A 21,811-nucleotide genomic window follows, 5' to 3' on the forward strand; every position below is an offset into this window, starting at 1 on the left:
AAATAGAAACAAAAACCCTAGAGTTCTGCTCTCCTCACATTCATTACAGTTATGTCCATGCCTCACAGTCTTAAAAAGGGGTGGCTTTTCTTATCTAAAGTGCATAGTAAAACTTGGAATTTTTTTTGAGGGCAGAAGTTTCAGTTAGGGATTACAATGTCTTGTAGCTCACCCCAAAACAAGATCAATACTCAAAAGCTGTTGTCTGAAGCTTTTGACTAAGATTTTAAGCTAGGGTCCATTAATTTGTTTTTGAAATTATTTTTTATAATTGTATTTTAATATCATTGGCTTATTTTGCAAGTCTACACATTGTATGTTAGGCATTTAAATATATTTTTATGAGGAGGGGTCTTGAGGTTTTGCCAGAGGACCACCAAAGGGGTCCATGACAGGTCTTTGCTTTAGACAAAGGAAAAACATTTCAGAAGTCGCTCTAGGGATCTGACTTGTTCATGTCAACTTTCAAGGGCCAGGAAACTTAAATTTTCATATCTTGTCAGAGCCAGCCTTGCTGAATTTAAAAGCTATCTGGAGCAAAAATTGAATTTATTTATTGATTCTCTTTTCTTAAAGAAAAATGTATACTTCTAGCTAAGGAATAAATACTCCAATTTCTTTTGTTCTCATTGGTAAAAGATGCAGATGACAACATAGCCATGCTTGCCCATTCCTTTTAACTCTTGTTCATATCCTCTCATAAATTCACCATGGGGGCTCGCCCAATTCTTCATGTTTTCTTTTTTTTTATCAGTGAAAATTTGCCTTTTCTCCCCACCTTCCTCATTGAGAAAGAAGCACAGAAACGAAACAAATTCCCTGTAGTAACCATGTCTAAAATACAGCTAAAGCTATATAAAATGGTGCCACGAGTCCACACCAATCCAAAAATTAAGTAACATGTTTCACCATAAGTCCTTTGGAATCACGCTGGTCTGTGCCATGATCAGAGTTTCGAAGCCTTTCAAAGTTGTTTGTCTTTAAAATATTGTTGTTATTCTATAAATTGTTCTCTTGATTATGCTTACTTCACTCTGCAATAGTTACATGAGCTTTCTTTGATTTTTCTGAAACCATTACCTTATTTCTTAGAGCACAATAGCTTTCCATCATATTCTATATTCATATTCATATACCATAACTTGTTCAGCTCTTCCCCAACTGATATGCACCCCCTCCAATTCTTTGCTACCATAACAAGATGTGCTGTAAATATTTTTGTACACTTGTGGAGTTTGTTTTGCTTATAATTAATACCTTCCTTAATATCTTCTCCCACTCAATCCTGCCCTTTTCCTCTTTAGTGAAATGCATCCATCTCTGTCTCTGTCTATGTGTTCTTCCTTCTTTTCTTTTGACTAGTTGAGATGAGAGTAAGGCTCAGCTGGTGCCCACTCTCCCCTTTGCTCCTTGTTTCTATAAAATTTTACTTGTGCTCCCTGATTATATAAGATAATTTTCCCATCCTTTCTCTCTCTTTCCCTGAAATGTAGTCCTCTGTCTCCCTTTGTATCCTTCTTTTGAGATCATCAAAGCCCAACCGAACCACTTCCAGCCCTGTGACTGATTAGACTCCTTCTTTGATTCTGATAGGGCCTCAAAAACACATGCATCATTCCTCCATATTAGAATGTAAATAATTTAGCCTTGTTTGGTCTCATGATTGTTCATGTATTCCTTTTAATGTTTTTCTTGACTCGTGTTAGTACTTTAGAGTTTCTACTCAGCTCTGGTCTTTCCATCAAGAAATTAGCTTTCATTACTGCCAATTTTTCCTTCTACAGGATTACATTGTTTTTTAAGTAAATTATTCTTGATTGTAAGCCTATATTTCTTAGCCTTTTAGAATATGGTATTCTAAGCTCTCAGATCCTTCATAGTGGTGATTACTAATGCTTGTATAATCCTGACTGTGGCTCATTGGTACTTGAATTCTTTCTTTTTGGTTTTTTGCAATATTTTTTCTTCAACCTGGAAACTCTAGATTTTGGCTAATAAGGTTCCTGGAAGTTTTCATTTTGAGATTTCTTTCAGAAAGTAATTGGTAGATTCTCCCTATCATCACTTTATACCCTCTGGTTCTAAGACATCTGAGCAGTTTTCTTTTAAGATTTTTTATAATGTGATATCTAGGCTCTTTTTTGGTCATAGCTTTCAGTGGTTCTTAAATCATCTCTCCCATATCATTTCCAGGTCAGTTTTTTTTTGGGGGGGGGGAGGAGAGGAGGACGGCACTATAAAATAGCCTACATTTTCTTCTATATATTTTAGTCTTTTGATTTTTTTTTAACATTTTTTGTTGTTTCATGGAGTCATTATCTTTTATTTAGTGAATGTTTATTTTCAGATAGTTTGTAGCTTGGGTAAAGTTTTGTTCCAAGGCTCATTCCAAGCTGTTAATTTCCTTTCTAATTCTTTGCTCCATAGTTCTTTTTTTTTTTTTGTAATACTCTCATTTCAATTGTAAAACATTTAAAAATATTTTTCAACTCCTTTTTAATCCCTTCTAGGAATTCTAGTTGAACTCATGCCCAAGCTGTGCTTTTCTATGAGACTTTTCTTGTGAATGCTTTGGAGTCATTCTCTTCTTATGTCTGCAGCATCCCTGTCACCATAATAGATTTTTATGGTGGGATTTTTTTTTGCTTATTCTTCTAGACTTCTTATTGAGTAAGACTTTATATTACAGTCAGTCTCTGCTATACACTTCTGTCAGGAATGTTTAGACTGAGCTTGTATACTCTAGGGTCCTGCTGCTGCTTTCTTGGAGGTGTTGATTGTTATGTTATTCTTGACTCTCAGGTACAACTCATGCTGGGGACCTGCAACTTTTCAAGTGGTCCCAAGGTGGTCTGATCTAGGGAAAATTCTGATGACTACCTCTCTCCCCATTTTGGGCTCTACAAGTTCCTGACTATGTTTTGGGTCTGAACAACACACCTGTGGGCTTTCCCCAGCTGAAGTTCTAACAGACTGCTGCCAGATTTAGCCATTGTCAGCCAACTAGAAAGTTTTAGTAGTTCAGAGGTTCCTCTGTGGTCTGGGATTCCTGCCCTCATTATTCTACTGTAGGCTTCAGACTTGTCTGGAAGCTGGAACTAAGACTCCATTCTGTTCCTGATGTCTGAGCCACAAAGCTGTTTCTTACTTCTGAACTTGATCTATGATCAGTATCCAGACAAAACTGGACCAAAACTCTTTCTTATACTGGAACATCACCCCAAAGTGCATGTCTCCTCAGTCTGCTCTGGATCTGTGACCAGGAACTGGGAAGTGAGTGACAGAGCACCTGTATTTTCACCTTTCTCAAGGAAGCCCCTGTGTCTGCCTTCGATCACTGTTGATCGCTTTTCCTTGATTCTCTCTTCTCTCAAGGTTTTCAGCACCACACTATCTCCTGGTTTTCCTCTGACCTATCTGACCACTCCTCTGTCTCCTTTGCTGGATCCTCCTCCACATCATAGCCTGTAACTGTATGTAGGTGTCCCTCAATATTCTCTCCTGGGAGTTCTTCTCTTCTCCCTCTATACTTCTTCACTTGGTGATCTTAACAGCTCCTATGGATTTACTCACCATCTTTACATTAATGATTCTCAAACCTACCTTGCACCAATCTTTTGGCTGACCTCCAATTTTCACATCTCAAACTGTCTTTTAGATGTCTAGTAGACATCTTAAACTCAATATGTCCAAAACAGAACTCATTATCTTTCCCCCAACCTCCCTCACTCCCACCCCTATTACTGCAGAGGGCAACACCATCTTTCCAGCCCCTCAGTCTCACAAACTAGGAGTTATTCTGGATTCTTCACTGTTTTTCACTGTCCCCCTCATATCCAAGCTGTTGCCAAGGCTTACTGATTTCACCTTTATAACATCTCTGGAGTATACTCCCCCCACTCGCTTTTCTCCTCTGACACTGCCATCACTCCATTGCGGGTCCTCATCACCTCACATCTGGATTACTACAATACCCTGTTATTGAATCTGCTTGTCCCTCAAGTCCCTCCCCACTCCCAAACATCCTCCATTCAGCCACTAAAGTAATGTTCCTAAAATTCAGGTCTGGTCATGTTACTCCCCTTCTCAGGAAACTTTGATGGCTTCTTACTGCCTCCAGGAGCAAATACAAAATGCTCTGTTTGGCCTTCAAAGTCCTTCATAACCCAGCCCCCTCCTAGCATTCCAAGCTTCTTACATCTAACTTCCCAAAACATACTTTTTGATCCAGTAGCATTGGCCTCTTGGCTGTTCCATGAACAAGATACTCCATCTCCACTCAATTGGGTATCTTGCCCTACAGGAGAGTAGGGGGAAGGGGTTAAGGGGGAGAGGGAGGATAGAAGGGAGGGCAGATCGGGGGGTAGTTAGAAGCAAACACTTTTGAAAAGGGACAGGGTCAAAGGAGAAAACAGAATAAATGGGGGGGTATAAGATGGAGGAAATATACTTAGTCTTTCACAACATGATTACTATGGAAATGTTTTCATAACTACACATGTATAACCTATATTGAATTGCTTGTCTTCCCAGTGGGGGTGGGTAAGGAGGGAAGAAAGGAGAGAATCTGGAACTAAAATTTTAAAAACAAATGTTAAAAAAAAATTGTTGTTACATGCAACCGGGAAATAAGATATACAGAGGCAATGGGGTACAGAAATCCATCTTGCCCTACAAGAAAGTAAGGGGGGAAGGGCAAGGATGGGAGAATATGTGAGAGGGCAGACTGGGGGGAAGGAGTAATCAGTATGCTTGCCATCTTGGGGTAGAATAAAACAAAAACAAACAAAAAAATTACAAATAACAACAAAAAAAGAAACTCTCTCTCTCTGTCTCAGTTCTGAGTATTCTCTCTGGCTGTCCCTTATGCCTAGAATGCTCTCCCCCCTTCGCTCTGACTACTGACCTCCCTGGCTCCAGTCCTGGCCAAAATCCCCTCTCCTACAGGAAGCCTTCCCCAACCCCTCTGAATCTCAGTATCTTTCCTCTGTCAATATTTCCTTTTTATCCTTTGTATAGCTTGCATCGTATGTATTTCTTTGCACATTGTCTCCTCTATGGATTGTGATGGCAGAGATGGTCCTTTGCCTCTCCAGAGTTGAGCACAGTGCCTGGAACAGAATATAAATGGTTACTGAATTGAATCTTTTAAGTATCAGCCTAATAGTAATATCTCTGAGTCAAAGGGGATGCACAGTTTAATAGCTTTTCAGACGTAGCTCCAAATCACTTTCCAGAACATTGGACTAGTTCACAGCTCTACATTATAGTATGTTTTCCTATAGCCCCTCTGACACTTGTTATTTTCCTTTGTTGATCTGATGGATATGAGGTGGAATCTATGAATTCTTTTAATTTTCATTTTTATAGTTATTGGTGATTTTTTCATATGAATATTGCTTGAATTTCTTTCTCTGAAAATTCCCTATTTGTATACTTTTATCATTTATCTATTGGGGAATGGTTCTTATTTTTCTAAATTTGACTCATTTCTCTATTTTAAAAATGAGATATTTATCAGAGAAACTTGCTGCAAAGATTTTCCCTAGTTTCCTGCTTCTCTTCTCATTTTAGCTACATTGGTTTTGTTTGTGTAAATTTTTTTAAAAATACATAATTATATAAAATTGTCCATTTTGCCTCCTGTAAACCTCTCTGTCTCTTGCTTAGTCATGAAATATTTCCCTGTCCATAGACATGGCAGGTAATTTCTTCCATGCTTCACTTGGTTTTTCTTGTGTGGATATTAAATTTGAGTGATTTTTAATCACTCATTTTGGATATTCTGCAATGTTTTTGTAATCAATCAGAATATTATTATATGCAAACAAGAACCTTGCCAAATGGGAATTCCTCTTTGAACTGGACTCCACTAGACTTCTTCCAGGAGAACAGTAGAAAGTTAAGCATAAGATTTGTTACATGGGGTGCTTAAAAACCTAATTGTGGATTCAATCGTAGGCATTTGTGAAATTTTATATAGTTTTCTCCTAAGGCAAAGGGCCTTATTCTGGAAAGGACCAGGTGTGGGTCTTTTCATGGGGAAGCAACTCCATGACATGGACTTCTCTTAAAAGAGTATTGCTAAAGAACATTTTTGGCATGTTGCGTATTGCAACTGTTAACATAAAGGTGTTTTGAAACTCTCTGCAAGTCAGAAAATTCAGTTAACTTGAGAATACCATTTCCAGTTCACACTAGTCAACAGAGGTATTTCTATATAGTATTCTCTGAGCAGAGTGATAAGTCAGATGTGTAACAACATGGTAATCGAGGAGTACCATATTTAATCAGAGATGAAGATAAAACTTTTGGCTGTCCATATGGAATTCCATTCTTGTTTTATACTTTATACTTTATTTTAAAGGATGGTTGGTCATTTAATGCTTTCTATGCTCCACCACTGAATTTAAATACATAGGCAGACAAGATTGACTAGTGTTACTGAATATAGCCAGTTGTGAACCAAGCTGAAGCTGAAACAGTCCCAATGGGTACTGGTGAATTGTGCGGGCCCATCACTATGTGAACTTTAAAAAGAAAGAGTTTTTCTATTTAACAAAACACATGACAGATAGGACCATTAAATTGTAAGCTCCTTGAGGTCAGGGACTACCTTTTGTCTCTTTTTCTGTCCCCAGCACTTAGAACTGTGCCTAGCACATAATAGGCATGTTTATTATAATTATTATATTATAATAGGCATTATTATTAATGTTTATTGATTGCTTGATTGATTACAACTATCATTTCTACTTAGTATTTCTGTTATTTGATGTCAAGAATGCTTAGATTTAGCAAAAATTATTAAATACCTACTGTGTGCAAGGCACGGCTCTTATGAAGCCAGGTTGGCCCTTAATGATCCCCTCCTAAATCTTCCTGCATTTTCTAATCTTGTTAGTCTGTAGTTTGCAAAGTTTATTTCCTTCCTTTTTTTTGAAAATTGGGACATTACTTGCATTTCTCTAGCCCTGAGCCATGTTCTGGCTTCTACAATCTCTCCAAAATCACCACCAGCTACACATTACCACTCACGTCTCTGTTTTTACACTATTAGAGGCAGCTCATCTGGTCACTGAGGACAGGCAAATGATCTCTCCCCGCCTCCTTCCCTGTCCTGGGATTCCCCTCCCTTTTATCCTTATCAAATATGGATTCTCTTTTGAAGAAAACACAGAAGTAGTGTAAGAGTTAATTCCCTTTTTCACAAACATCAGCTGTCATCCTGGTGTTCTCTCCCCATTGCTGGGCCTATCTCTTGCCCCTAGCAAAGTTCTTTTTGTTGCTTTTGCATGGCTCACAACTGGCTCATTCTGGGCCCCAAAGGAATAGTAATGGACTTCTGGCAGAAGCAGAGTTCTGACAATAGATGCACATGACCCACATGGAGGACAGAAAAGGAGGGACCACTTAACCTCTCTCTTTCTTCATTTGGAAAATGACAGTCTCTAAGGTCCCTCCCACCTCTAAATCCTATACTTTTAGGTATTGCCAGGAAAATATAGACAAGAGTGAAACAAAGGTAAGACATTCCCAACTTTGAGTCAGCTCCTCCCGATGCAGGAAGAATGGAAGTGAAGGGGGAAGAGAACTGTGATCCAGCTGATTTGTTGCTTATAAAAAGCAGGGTACGATTGGCTAAAAATGGATTAAGAAAATAAAAGTATCATTTGTTTATTCCCAGAGAGAAGAAATTCTCCATTATTCAAGGACTGACAGTCTAACTTGTGAGTTCATCAAGCATCTTACTTCCCTCCTTCCTCCTGCCTGATCTCCCACCCTTCGCCCCCTGACCTTGCACTCCAGAGGTTAGGCTAGAGAAAGAAAAATATGGATTCCAAACCCAGCTCTGTTGTTCTTTGTGAATCAAAGCTCTGGTAAATGGTTGAGTGGGGGAGGAGGTAACTGAACTGAAGTGAGGTTTAAGAATTCTCAGTGAATTTCAGTTACCCAGGATCCCCTGGTCCCTATTAGTCCAGATAATTAGGAGTTGGCTGTAATTGCCTTTCATTGTAGCTCTCGGTCTCCACAGTCACTGAGAAAGAAGCTGCGATGTGAAGAATGTCCGTGGGGAGCCCTAGAAAGGAGCCCTTTTGGCTCCATCTGGAGAGGGACACAGGGGCATAAAAGTTGGCATAAATACAAGGAAGAAAGTGTCAATGAGAAGGGCTTTGGGGAGCTGTGGGAATGAACTTCCCAGAAAAATCCAACTAGAAAACGAATGCTGTCTTCACTCTGTCAAAGTTAATCCCTTCCCTTACCTCTGGGAGGGGTTGGCTGCATCTGTAACTCAGGGAAGAGAAGCTTGTAAGGGAGTTTTAACTCTAATTTTACCTGTTTTGGGGCAAGTAATAACAATTAGTAAAAATAATCATAGGTAAGTTTACAAAGCACTTTAGGGTTTGTGATGTGTTTTGTACAGGGTGGCTCCAAAAGTCTTAGTGGAGTTTTAAGTTAGTAAAACTCCAAAACTCCATTAAGGCCTTTGGACCTCCTTGTCTAGATTATTTCATTTATTGCCTCATAACAACTCTGTGAAACAGTGGGTGCTACAGGTACTGCTTCTTATCCCCATTTTGCATATGAGGAAACTGAGTTTCTGAGAGGTTAAGTGATTTGCCTATAAGTACATGCCCAAATGTCAGAAGTGGGATTTGAATCTAGGTCTGTCCAATTCCAATTCTGAGCTTCAGATCTGTGCTGTGTGACCATGGACAAACCATTTAAACTCAGTGTCCCAGGCCTAAGTAGCTTATAGGCATTGGTAGATGGAGTTTCCTCATATAGAATTATCTAAACCAATGAAATTACATCTCTGGTAAGGAAAAAAGAAAGCTGTGAGCTAAGTGTGAGAGCACTTGATCTAATCACCTCTCATTTTACAAATGGGAAAACTGAAACCAAGAGTGGAGAAGGTCAGCACAATAAGCTAGTGGCAAGGCAAGGACTTGAACCCAGTTTTTCCTCATGTCCAGTCCAGGATTCTTTCTAGTGAAGCTACCTAGCATGAGCCACGTGGGAAAACCAACCCTAAAATTAATGTGTAGGGCTTAGAGACTTTGCCCTTTTCTTACCCCAGGCCAAGGAGGCCTGGAGGTCAACATAGACCCTCCATCTGGTGTAAGTCAGATGGAGGGGTGTTAGCTGCTGGGTTAGAGGGACTACATACAGAGGCTAAAAATAGAAAATATAGACCAACCTGGGCAGTAGGGCCTGGGAATAGAGATCAAGGCTCCAGAAGAAGTTTAGCAGGTTCTGAATAAAACCAACCAACCAACCTGATCTCAACAAAGAGAACTCTAATCAGCATCATCAAAAACTCATCCATCCTGCTGTAACACAAGGTCTTGAACAAGTTTAATGTTTCACAGAATCTAATGTGGACATGGTAGAGAAAATCTGAGTGGAAATTTAGAGGGAGGAGGATATAGAGGACCAGGAAAAGAGGCCATAAGCATCAGAGACTGCATGTGCTTCCAGTGCTGGGGATTGTATGGATAGGGTGGTTGTGGTAGCAGCTAATACTGCTGGAAAGCAATCTTCGAAGTCTGTTTTGGCATAGAGTGACTAAGGGACATGGTACGGTTCAGGGGAAGGCACCTTGGGCTCTGCAGCAAGGACTCTAGGCTTAGAAGCTTCCTCATCTGTAAAATGTGAGGGTTGGTCACCAAGGTTCCTTCCAGCTTCAACACTGTGTTCTATGATTCTACAAAGTGAAGAGTCGAGTGCAGTGTGGCTTCCGGGCTTTATTAAAAAGCAAGACTTGAAATAGAATGGGAAGACCTGGAAGGTTATCTTTTTATCCGTGTCCTGGGTGAGGCCAATCCCTTGACTTAAAGAACTCCTTCAGCCTCTCGAGACTGACTGCAGGGAAATAGGGGCCAATTCTCTTCCGGATCCACCATTTTCCCTCAGCGGCATGCTTTCCCCCTGGGCGGCTGAACTTGTATTTATAGTGTTCTCCTCTGATCCATCTGAAAGAAAAACCAGAAAGTTCTCTTTTACCTGCCTCTGAAAGGCACTGTCCTTAGAAAAAGTCCAACAGAGTAAGTGACTGTGCAAATTCCATGCCCTTTTCTTAAGGAGAAATGCCTGCCTCCTATCCCAATGCCTGCCTCATTCTCAGACTCACTGCTGAGATGGTTCCCAAGAAGGAGGATATTAATGAGGTATTTGGCAACCAAAGGATTCTCTGAACAGGCTGTGGCCACCACCATTCTCTAAGGGATCCCAGATGTTACACTGAGTCATGACATGCCTGAATTTGAGGGCTACTGAGGAGGGAAGTAAGGCCAAGAGGAATTGAAGGCCCTGCCCAGGTCATACAGCTAGTCGGTGGCAAAGGTGAAATGAGCGTTCCCTTCTCCCAGGACCTGGAAAGAAAATTCAACCTCTACGCAATCTATGCAAACCACTTTTCTCAGGGTGCCCCAAACTGGCTTTAAATGGCCCATCGTTTGTGCTCTTCTCAGTGCCGTGTTGTCCACCTCTGCCCCTTGTGGCTCCTCTCTACTAACAAGTGGCTGTTGGTTATTCTGAAGTCTATTGGTCTCCTCAGAGAGCATCTGTTTCTGGCCTGATTGGAGAGCTGACAGAAATGTAGATTTTCCAAAGTGTAGAAAGAAGTATTCATCAGTCACATGAAACACCCTCCAAGGCACGCATGGTGTGCCATTAGCCAGCCCTGTCCTACTCTTTCCTCCTTGATGTATGGCATTGCCGACAAGTGCCAGAAATACAACCCTGTGTTCTGCATTGGAGTTGGACTATTTCAGAGCACTCTGCATTATTGCCTGGGTAAGCAATATAAAAATGTCAAAGTTATATTACTGCACAATCCATTTACAATTGCTCTGTTCAGCTACTAAACATTACACACATACAATTCCAGCAGAACTGGGCTTTAACTTGGGCTGCTCCACCAGTCTAGACAAACCAGTACATTAATCAGCAGAAAGAGACTGTCTACTGGCTGTCCTGCTCTGTGAGTGATCTGCCTGTTCCAGGGTGTAGATACTATCCAGCTTTAGACAAGATAGAGGAAATATTACTAATCCAAATGAAAGCAATAGGCATCAGGCTAGATTCACAGTCTCAGATGGCACCAAAGGCTTGCATCTGCATTGCTCCACTGAAGTCCTCCTTCACTGCTGAAGCCACCAAACCAGGCAGAGGTCCTAGATTCTCAGAGGTTAAGCCTATGTAGAGTGAGGAAAGTTTGGCTCAGAGAGGGAGGGTGACTTAAGCAAAGTCCTAGGGCTAGTATGGGTCAGAGCTGGGACTTAAGCCTAGGCCTTTGAACCCTAAGTCCAGTGTTTTTTCTGCAACACCAAACTACCTTTCTTATTAACTTTACCTTTCTTCTTAACTTTATGCTATGTGAACTCCTTTGAAGATAGATTAATCAACAAGCACTTATTAACTGCTTACTATCTGTCAGGCATTGTGTTAATTTCTGGGGATATCAATAGAAGGTGAAAACAGACCACGCCTAAAATGAGTCTGTCTTCTAGTGGGGGAGACCACACTTACATGCAGTTACATACATGATAGAAACAGAATAGATGGAAAGTCCTCTAGGGGGAGTGGCCTCCTGCAGAAGGGGGTATTGGAAGTGGGGAGGGAGAGCATTCCAGGTAGAGGGAATAGGCAGTACAAAGGTAAGGAGAAGGGAGATAGAGTATCACATATGAGTATAAGCAAGTCAGCCAGCATGACCAGACCATAGAGTGCATGGAGTGGAGTAGTATGTAGAAAGCCTGGAAGGATAGGCAGGGACCAAGTCGTAAAGACCTGTAACTGGCAAGGAGAGTTGATATTCAACCCTGAAGGTAATGAATAGGGGGTTGATGTAGTAAAACCTACACTTGAGGATAATCCCTTTGGGTGGAGGAAGGACTGGAGGCAAGGAGACCAATGAAACCATTGCAATACTCCAGAGAAGGTGTGCATGGAGAAAAGGGAACATGTAGGAGAGACGCTAGAGAGACAGAAATGACAAGATTTGGCAAGTGACTGAATACAGAGAAGTCACATCTATGCCAGGAAAGTCCTTGGTGCTCTCACGTGTCTTGTGCCTGAAAAGCCTCACTTCTTACAGACACAGGGAGAGGTTTTATACCTTCATTTCTTTTCCTAAGCCCTGAATTCTTTCTAACTCCCTCACTTTCTTTAGGATAGTTGTCTTATACCCTCCTGTTAGGCCTTCCTTTGTCTTTTTTCCCCCTTTCTTTAGTTGATCTCTTTTCTTTCCCCACAGAATTCCCTTGAAGGTTTTCCTTTTCCACAGCTCCTTGCAGACTTCACCTCTGGGGCTGCACAAAGCTGCAGAGTGGGGGGGGGGGTGTCCATGTGTGAGTGATGCATTGGCAGCGATCTGCTCAACTACACCTTCTTTCTCCCTAGGAGCTTGCTGGTTAACTACTCTAAATACATTTAACATCTCCCTGGTCCCTCTGCCCACCACTGCCAACCAGTCTGAGTGGGTTAGTTCAGAAAACCTGGATTCTATCACTCTAAAGGAGATCCTTCTGCAGCTGTGGTTTAATTATATTCAGGAGTTTTTGTGTTGATAAAAGTCAACTGGGGGGTGAAGTGTTATTCCCAGAGTGTTTCCTGTTAATAATTAAAGTGTTACTACATAGCTCAGTTGCTGTGAGTTCAGGTGGCCTACAGGCTCTTTCCTGAGATAACTGGGTGGTGGAGAAGGCTGCGGAGGTCCTGGCATTTGGGAAACTCAGGCTATCCCTTCCCACTTTCTCACATCAGAGCAATACCAATCATTTTCACTTATGCTGCATTTTTAGATTTAAAAAGAGGCCCTGCAAGCATGAGCATTCTTGTTTCACAGATGAGGAAGTCTGAGGCATCCAGAGGCAGTCACATAATGCTTCACATCATTCAAACCCAAATAATTTGCTTCCAAGTCTAGCAACTTTTCCATTATAATCTGGGGTCTCCCACAAGGTGGTGGGAAGATCAGCAGCTTTCTGAGGAAACACCAGGGCTGTCTTCAATGGCCCAGAGGTATAACCTTGGACAACCTTTCCCCAGTTTGGAACTGTAACATGAGGCAATTGGACCAGATTAGAGGTTCTCAAACTTTTTAGTCTCAGGATCCTTAACACTTTTAAAAAAGATTGAGGGCACTGTCTCCTTTCCCCAAAGAGCTTTTGTTTATGAGGGCTGTGCAGCGGCTAAAGCACTGGTTCTAGAGTGAAGTCCAGCCTCAGACGCGGAATAGTTGTGTGACCTTAGATAGATCATTTAACCTCACTTCAATTTCCTCATTTGTAAAATGGGGATAACAGCGCCTACCTCCCAGAGTTGTTATGAAGATGAAATGAAACATTTGTAAAGTGATTATCGTTATTGTTGTTATTGTTACTGACTGTTAAAAGTTAAAATACCTTATTATGATGATGACGATGAAAATAGTTTTGACCTCCCAGACCACATAAAAGGGTCTCAGGACCTCCACGGATTTCCAGACCATTCTCTGAGAATTACTGGACTAGATAATCCATCTGTAAGGTCCCTTTAGTGGCCTACTTGGGTTTGAGAATTAGGATCATGAAATATATTGGCAAACAGACAGTAAACACATAATGAAGTCTGCATGGTCTTGAAAGGAAAACTGCCCTATTCTCTTTTGAAAGTGCTTATCTATGGTGTTTGCCTGCTGTAATTTCCCACTTTTTCTGACTAAATATTTATCATAAAAAAGTTATGTTCTATAATGCTAAATCCTGTGATTTTAAAAATAATCAGACAAATAGCTCTATTCCCAAGGGGAAAGTTGCTAAATTAAAATTTTAAATAATAACTCTGCATATGCTTAAATCACAACTAAGTCTAGCCTTGGGCTGTTTATCTTCAGTGTGTATTTAGAAGGGTGGCAGTGGGGGCAGACAGTTAAGTAAATTGTTCCCATTTCCCCCCTTTCTCTGGTGTTTCATTGACACTCCTTCTTAACACCCGCATGATTCAGATGGGGAATGTGGAGGGAGGGTATGGTGTTCTTGTCAAATGTGAGTTAAGTGTGTGTGGAGGGACTCAGGCTTGGGGGTCAACACGTCTGCTTCCTCTGGAATGCAGTGGTAGGAAGGCAGAGAGATCAGAATTTGGGGAGAGAAGGCTATTCCTTTAAGCTAGTTATGTGATGGCTTAATGGAAAGTGCCCTCTATTTGGAGTCAGAGGACCTGGGTGCTAATCCTGGCTGTGCCACTTTCTACCTATCTGACCTTGGACAAGTCACTGAAAGTGAGGAGTTTGGGTTAGATCCTCCTAAGGCTCCTTCCACCTCTAGATCTGTAAATCTATGCAGTGGGAAGTCAGAAGGCCTAGAGTCAAGTGTTCCACTTACTACCAATTTTGGGCAAACAGTCACTTCATCTGTAGAACTGAGATAATAATATGTGCATTACTGTCCTCACAGAGTTCTTTTAAGGATCAAATGTAAAAGGGGCTTTGTAAAATTTAAATTGCTTATGGAAATGTGCTTTTATTATCATAACTATCATTCACCATTATCAAGGGTCTATTGTCTGGAGGACACTGAGTAAGGTACTAGAGACAGTAAACAAATTAGATAAAACATGATCCCTCAAAAGAAGAAAAAGACACAAGTACAAATAACAATAATGCAAACTATTACATGATAAATTTGTTAAAGAAGCATAAAACAAACTTTCATGTGAAGTATGAGGAGTAAGGTCAAGGACTGGGGAGGAATCAGGGGAGGCTTCATGGAGGAGCTGGCATTTGAATAGGGCTTTAAAGGACATGAGGGAGAAGGGCACTCTAGGCATAGGGAAGAGGGGAGGAGGGAGAGGGGGAGGGAGGGAGAGAGGGAGAGAGAGAGAGAGAGAGAGAGAGAGAGAGAGAGAGAGAGTATATATGGAAGGCAGGGAAGGCAGGCATGTTCAAACTAGAGAGGGGAATGATAAGAGATAAAGCCCACGTAAGGTGATGACAAAATGTGGAAGGCCTTGAAAGCCTAGCCAAGGAGGTAGCTTTGACTGCTATAGAAAAAATAATTTATCAACCTCATGATTATTATTCTCTCTAATCTTGTATCTAAAAATCCCACCGGGGGACAGGGTGTGAAGCTGCACACGCATGCACTGTGGCTTTGGTGCACATGAATCTGATAACTTCTTAATCTCCCCCCCCCCCCCATGTGAATTTTGAAAGATAACCTTTAATCTTGGCAAGCATAAGGGACACCAATTTAGGATGGGGGTAGGAGTGGATAAACAATGTGTTGTGATATTGTCTCATTTTGGCCCTACCCAAGGGTCTGTGACCTTTACTAGAAATAAAGTCCCAGGATTTAGATAAAGAAACTGAATTCAGCCAAGTAGAGATAACCAGACAACTGGATGGAGGGACGGCAGAATTCTCAAATTTGTCTCAGAGAGCCATTTTCCCTTCTGAATTCTCCACCCAAGCCAAGAAACTGATTTCTAATAGGAAATTCTAACCAAAGTCACTATTCTTCCCATTATATGTAAAAAGATTCAATTTAATAAGCATATATTAGAGCACCTGCAATGTATTAGGTATTGTGCTAAATGCTGATGTTACAAAGACAAAAATGACATAGTCCTTGCCTTTGAGGAGTAAACATTCTTCTTGAAAGTTGGGCCTTATATAGAGACAGAAGGACTTAAACAGATTGACTGCAGGGCCTCTGGGACTACTAGGGAAAATAGATAGCCATCTCCTCCAGCAGGATCTTGCAGAGAAGATTTGATCAACTGAAGTAAGTTCTCATGCTTGGTGGTTCCAAGCCCACCAACAGAAAGCAAGGAGGGCTCTGGCAGCAAGGGATGGGATCAGCCAAGGTGGCATGGAGGTGAGGAACAGCCATTGTGCCATCCAGGCTGGCAAGGGCCCCAGGAAGAGGCCCATGGAGCAGAAAGGGCCCCAGATTTTTGCCCTGGGGGCTGGGCCTATGATCTCTTGGTAAGAGGATGTTGTGATCATCAAATGATGAGTGGCCTCAATGTGGCAGTGCTGAATCAGCGGGTACCACCCTATCTACACCGAGTCAAACCGAAATCGATGACAGTAGCTTTTTAAGTGGAAGCCACAGAGGGCGGAAAACTAAGAAGTCAGAAACAAAGGGATTCATAGTGAAACTCTTGGCTCATGTGCTCCTAGAATTAAAAACATCTTCGTTATTTAGTGAGTCTTTGCTACATAACATGAGCTTTATCTAACCTGTTTTACATCTCTTGGCCTCCTTGGACTTCCATTTCTTCACATGTATATTGAGGGAAAAGTGGCCTTTATGACTTCTTTGTTCCTTCCTGCTCTGACATTCTATGACTTAAGTCTAGGACAATGTGGCATTTTTTTTAAAAAACAGAAATTATATATATATATATAGATATAGATATGTATATTAACATTTTTTCTCCCCATAACTTTGGTAACCTCAAATTGTACCTGAAACTGTTTAAACACTATCATTTTTTTCAATACCTTCTAACTGGGAAACAGCTAAGTTGATCTATGCTCACTCCTACAAGAGACTTTTGATCTGGCCTGAGAATGAGTAAGGCAAGTCTCAAACCAGCATGTTTTCAAAGTGAGGGGGCCCAGTGAACCCTAGCAAAGTGGGGGAGATTATATATATATATATATACCTCTTCAGGAAAACTACTGTGTCAAAAAAAGATACATAGGCCAGTAAACCTAAATTTGTGTGACCCTAGGGGAAAGTCACTTAATCTCTCTCAATGTCCCCAGGCTACTCTTGAACAGTTAGAACTTGAGTTAGGAATGAGTTGCTAATTTGTATCCTGAAAAGGAATTTCTACACTGGGAGTTCCCCTTATGGATCAAATCACAGATCTGGACAAAATCAAGTGCAAAAGCATCATCTGGAACCCAACTAACATGAACTCAGTGGCAGCTAATGGCAGATAGTGTGCTGGTCTTGGAGTCAAGGAGACCCAAGTTCAAATCCACCTTTAGACACTTACTAGCTGAGTGACCGTGGATAAGTTACTTAATTAACTTCTGTTTGCCTCAGTTTCTTCATCTATTAAATGGGGATACTAATAGGAACTACCTCCTAGGAATGCTGTGAGGATCAACTGAAAGATTTTTGGAGTGGTTAGCACATTATTAGCTACCATGTTAGCTATCATTTATTATTATACTTTTACTATTATTATTTAATTATTATTTCTGAGATGGATGATGCAAATCCCAAGGAAACAAACAAAAAAAGGAAGCATTTGTGATTCTGTGTAGGGAACTCCAGTGCGGTGCCTCCCTTTACTTTGATTCCAAGCCCAGTGATTTTCCCACTATACCACACTGCTCTAAAACTTCTCCTGAAAAAGAGGTCCCTATGACCTCATTATTACATAGAGGTCCTGGGAGAATTGGTCCATGCCTGGAGAAGACTTTGAGGGCCAGGGATGAAACAAATACTGCGTCCAAAAAGATAATGCCGTCAAGAACACATTCCATTTTACTACGCAATTGTTTTTTGGCTGCCAAGTAAAACACACATATGAAAAGAAATGACAGGAAGACACATGTTCTGGAACGATTTTATAAACTTTAAATATTTCATCTGTTTTAAAATATTCCCCCCAATAATAACAATTCATCACCAATTCACACTGAAGATTAACTGACTCTCACATCTCAGCTTTCACAATATTAACATTTTTCTCTCCATAAGTTTGGTAACCCAAAATTGCACCTGAAACTGTTTAAACACTATCATTTTTTTCAACACCTTCCAACTGGGAAACAGATAAGTCAATCTATGCTCACTCCTACAAGAGATTTTTGATCTGGCCTGAGAATGAGTAAGGCAAGTCTCAAACCAGCATGTTTTCAAAGTGAGGAGGCCCAGTGAACCCTAGCGAAGTGGGGGAGATAAAGATCTGGGCCATGGAGTCCCTGCAGAAGGCCTCTCTTCAGCCTCCTGGGGCATCTCCAACTTAGCTGCAGCCACCCTTGGCAACTAGGGCTTTTATTTCAGAGGGAGACTAAATTACCATTTGTTTACAAGGTCTACCCCAAAGAGAGATGCAAATGTCCAGCATATTAGAGAGTTGTCTCAAGGTACGGGATAGTGTAACCCGACAGATACATTAACAGTCATGGCAGGGCTTAATTTTTGTACACACACCCATCCTGGAACGCGCGCCCGATGCACAGCTCAGTGGGATTGGCTCCCTTTCCCTACTAGTGCTTTTGGGCCTCCTTCCCCTCCTTTCCCACCCCCCCCTCCACTCTACCTGGTGACTGCTAGTCCATTTACAGAGGCAGGGCTGGTAGTGACCAGGCCATTCAGCTGCTCCCTCTCTCTTCCCCAAGGCTTGCTTCTGCCCTGGACTCAATACAGGTGTAGCTGGTGGAATTCTCAGTCTCAGTGTCATCCCTCATCTCACCCCAACCCTACCTCCCTATACCTAAATCCTTGAATCCTCAAAAACCCCATCCTAATTCTCACTTCCTATCTCTGGCCCCAGAAACTATGAATAAGAACAGTGATAAAAGTGGACATTATATGGTACTTTACGCACATGCTACTAGAATCAATGCTGTGAAGTAGTGTGATTGTTATACCAGTTCTACAAATAAGGAAACTGAGGCAAAATGAGGCATGACGTGACTTGGTCATAGTTATGCAGATAGTTCTGAATATCAGGGGAGGGATTTTAACCTAGGTCTCATGATTTTGGGTTCAATTCTCGCAATGCTTAGGAGACTCACAGAGTTTGCTCTGAAATGTACGTAGATGAATCTCATTTCAGTGCTTGATGTACCCAGAGTACCACCATCATCCTCTGCATATGCCTTTGTTCTTTCCTCCAGAAGATTAAAAAGAAAGGGAGGCAGAGGAGAGAGCCTTTGTGTGCCTCCCATTGGTGCCCATGGTAAAAAGTCTGAGGAGGTCTTCAAAGGGAGGCCTGTGAATGACAAACTCTGCTCCAGATCAGTGCCAGGAGAAGGTGTGATGGAGGGGATAGGATCTTGGCTATTCTCTTTTACTGTACAACCTCTGAAAGATGACTCTGTTTCTCTGGGCCTCAGTTTCCTTGTCTCAGACTACATGACTTCTAAAGGCCTTTCCAAATCAGACACTCAGCGATTTACTTCGGTTCATATTCTCTCCCTTCTCCTCTCCAATGTAAATTCCTTGAAGCCGGAGGCCTTGTTTTTGTTTTGTATGTTTAGTGCCGGGCACAAAGTTGTTGAAACACATGCTTGTTGAATTAGCTGATATCTGGAGCCCCCACAGAAAGAGTAAGGAAGTAATAGGAAGCTGTCCTTGACTGATAAGTGTCTCTTGGGATATGCTGGGAGAGGCCTTAGGCTTCTGCTCTGCCCTCATCCTCTCCAGTTTCCACTCAAACTCGATCTCTTTCCCTCCCAGCCCCCACCTCCACAAGGAGCTCCCATCCCAGGCAATGACTCAGAGCAAGGAGAATTCCCAATCCCACTTCCTAACAGGCCGGGAATGGGGATGGGGTGGCAGAAGGGACAGAAGCAGCAGAAGATGTGTTTCTGACATCCTGGAATTCACACCACTGCAAAGACATAGGCTCCTCCTGTGTGTATTGTTTATTTCACTGCTTCTTGTAGCCTAGTCCTATCAGAAACTCTTAGCTGCAAGTAGGTACCATCTACCCTGCATTGTCTGTGATTTTCTAACTCTATATGAAAAATATTATTGTTATTTCATTCTATCCAGTGCTGTTATTATCCCTATTTTACAGATGAGGAAGGTGAAGTCCCACAGGAAGTATTTGAGGCAGGTCTTCCTGACTCTAAGGTCTGCATTCTGTCCGGAGTCACCCAGCTGCCTTTTGGTCTGTCTTTGTTCCCATAGTTACCTCTGGCTGTTCCTTTACTTCCTATCCTTTAAAGCCCACATCAAATGCCACATTCTTTGGGAGTCTTCCTTCTCAATCTCTCTCTGAAAAGGATTCTTCCTCCTTTGGACTTCACATATCGCTTTGCTTGTCCTTCCATGGTGCACTTACCCTGTATTATACACATCATACAATATAGATTTATGTACATTTGTATAGATATATAAATGTGTGTGTCCATATCTAGACGTCTCACCAAGAAGGCTGCTATAGATCTTTCTTCTGACTTGATTACTCTCAATATGACACAAACATCTAGTGAAGGTCCGAGAATCTTGCAATAAGCAAACCTGCTACAAACACAGACTGATTTTGTGATGGGGCCTGGATGGGTAATTTGACCTTTGCTTCCACAAATGATGATCCTGATATTAACTAATCAACAAAATTTAGAAAAGTCCACAGAGGTTTCCCTGTGTTTGCTCAGAACATCCCCTAAGCCTGCAATGCTCTCACTCCCCTTGTAGAATTCTTACCCATCCTCTAAGGCCCATCACAACCACCACCTCCAGGAAGCCTTTCCTTATCACCACCATTGTCACTTTTCCTCTTGGACTTTTTGTGGTACTTTGCTTTCTCTTAACATTAAACACTCTTAACATGTTTACCTGCTGTTATTTCTATAAGTGGCATATTCTCCTAATAGAGTAAAGCTCCTTGAAGGCAGGGACTGAGACTTCTTTCTATTCTACATCTTGCCCATTGACCCAACACAGTGTTAATTAAACACACAATAGAAACTTTGTAAATGTTTGCTGGACTGAAAAGAATAAGTGGAAAGTATAGCTCTTTAGGTGGACAAATAGTACTTCACTGATAACATGAGAAGGCCATTAGCTCAGGATAGGTCACAGCTGCCCAGTCGTCCTGAGGCTCTGGGAGAGTTAATGATCTCATGTGGTTTTAACTCACCCAGGTTCACCAGAGGAGCAGACTCCTCACCTGTTCTAAATGACCAATTCTGTGCTCAGCCAGATGACTCCAGAAACCTTTACACATGGGCTCTGCCTCCTTGTTGACCCTCACCATATGGCTTCTTCTTGAAGCCAAGGATTCGCAGACCAGGGAGGGAGCAGACTGAATGATAGCCATGCATCTCCCAGGGGAAGATCACTAGGAAATACAAATGATAAATAATTTTGAGTAATTTAGCAAAGTGCTGCCGCAAAGATGAAACGTGGCTTCAAACAACAGGCCTTGCGGCCTAATGATTCATCCCCTCCTGCTTTAGAAGAAGATGCAGAGTTTCCTGGCTGCACCCTGGGCAAGGCTGGGTTATCTGGGTAATGGCATTATCTAATGAGATGCAGGGTGGGTGTGCAAGCAGTGGATGATTGTGGGTTATTTTGGTAATCCTAGCACTGGAATTCAAAGCCAAAAGCTTGCCACAGGGGAACCCCCAGTGTTATTTCAGCTCTGGCTGCTGAGTTGGGAGTACAGGGGCAGCCTAGAGGCTAAGGAAAGGGGTTGGGCCTTGAACATGAGTGCCAGGGGCAGAAAAATACCATCTGCAGAAGGCAAGCTGTTCGCTGGGTGTAGGGGCACACACACTCCATCATTCCTGCCCCGTCAGCTCCATGAAATCATGTGGTCACTGGGAAAGAAAGCTCTAAGAATAATAAGCACCATTTCTTCAATCAATATCCCCCAATTCATGCTGCCAGATGCCCAGTAGCAGCTGTGCCACTGAACTTTTGTGATTCTCTCATATATCAGACTATTATGACGTTTTCCAACTGTACGTGTTAAAAATTAGCAGCAATATTCGAGTTGTTACGATTGGAGCCTAAATCTCTCAGACAGCTGTAATTAGTTCCAGAGGGCGCAGCTGTCTCCTGCTAACAGCTGAAAGCTTTTTGGAGGGAAAAAACAGGAACCGTGTTTTCTGTCAGAA

At 41.7% G+C, this 21,811-nt stretch overlaps 1 protein-coding gene across 1 annotated transcript in view; it reads right to left on the reverse strand.

Annotated features, from left to right (window-relative positions):
- Positions 1-9,731: 9,731 nt before the first annotated feature.
- Positions 9,732-21,811, reverse strand: part of LOC138144246 (lipase maturation factor 1-like) — a 191,752-nt gene continuing 179,672 nt past the window's right edge. Inside the window, exon 7 of the mRNA XM_069065612.1 lies at positions 9,732-9,977. Coding sequence (XP_068921713.1) covers positions 9,803-9,977 — 175 coding nt within the window. The 3' untranslated portion in view covers positions 9,732-9,802. The remainder of the gene's footprint in view (positions 9,978-21,811) is intronic.

This window comes from Petaurus breviceps, unplaced genomic scaffold (assembly GCF_028583685.1).
Source record: "Petaurus breviceps papuanus isolate PSGF00001 unplaced genomic scaffold, PetGlider_PUasm1.0 138, whole genome shotgun sequence".
NCBI lineage: Eukaryota > Metazoa > Chordata > Mammalia > Diprotodontia > Petauridae > Petaurus > Petaurus breviceps.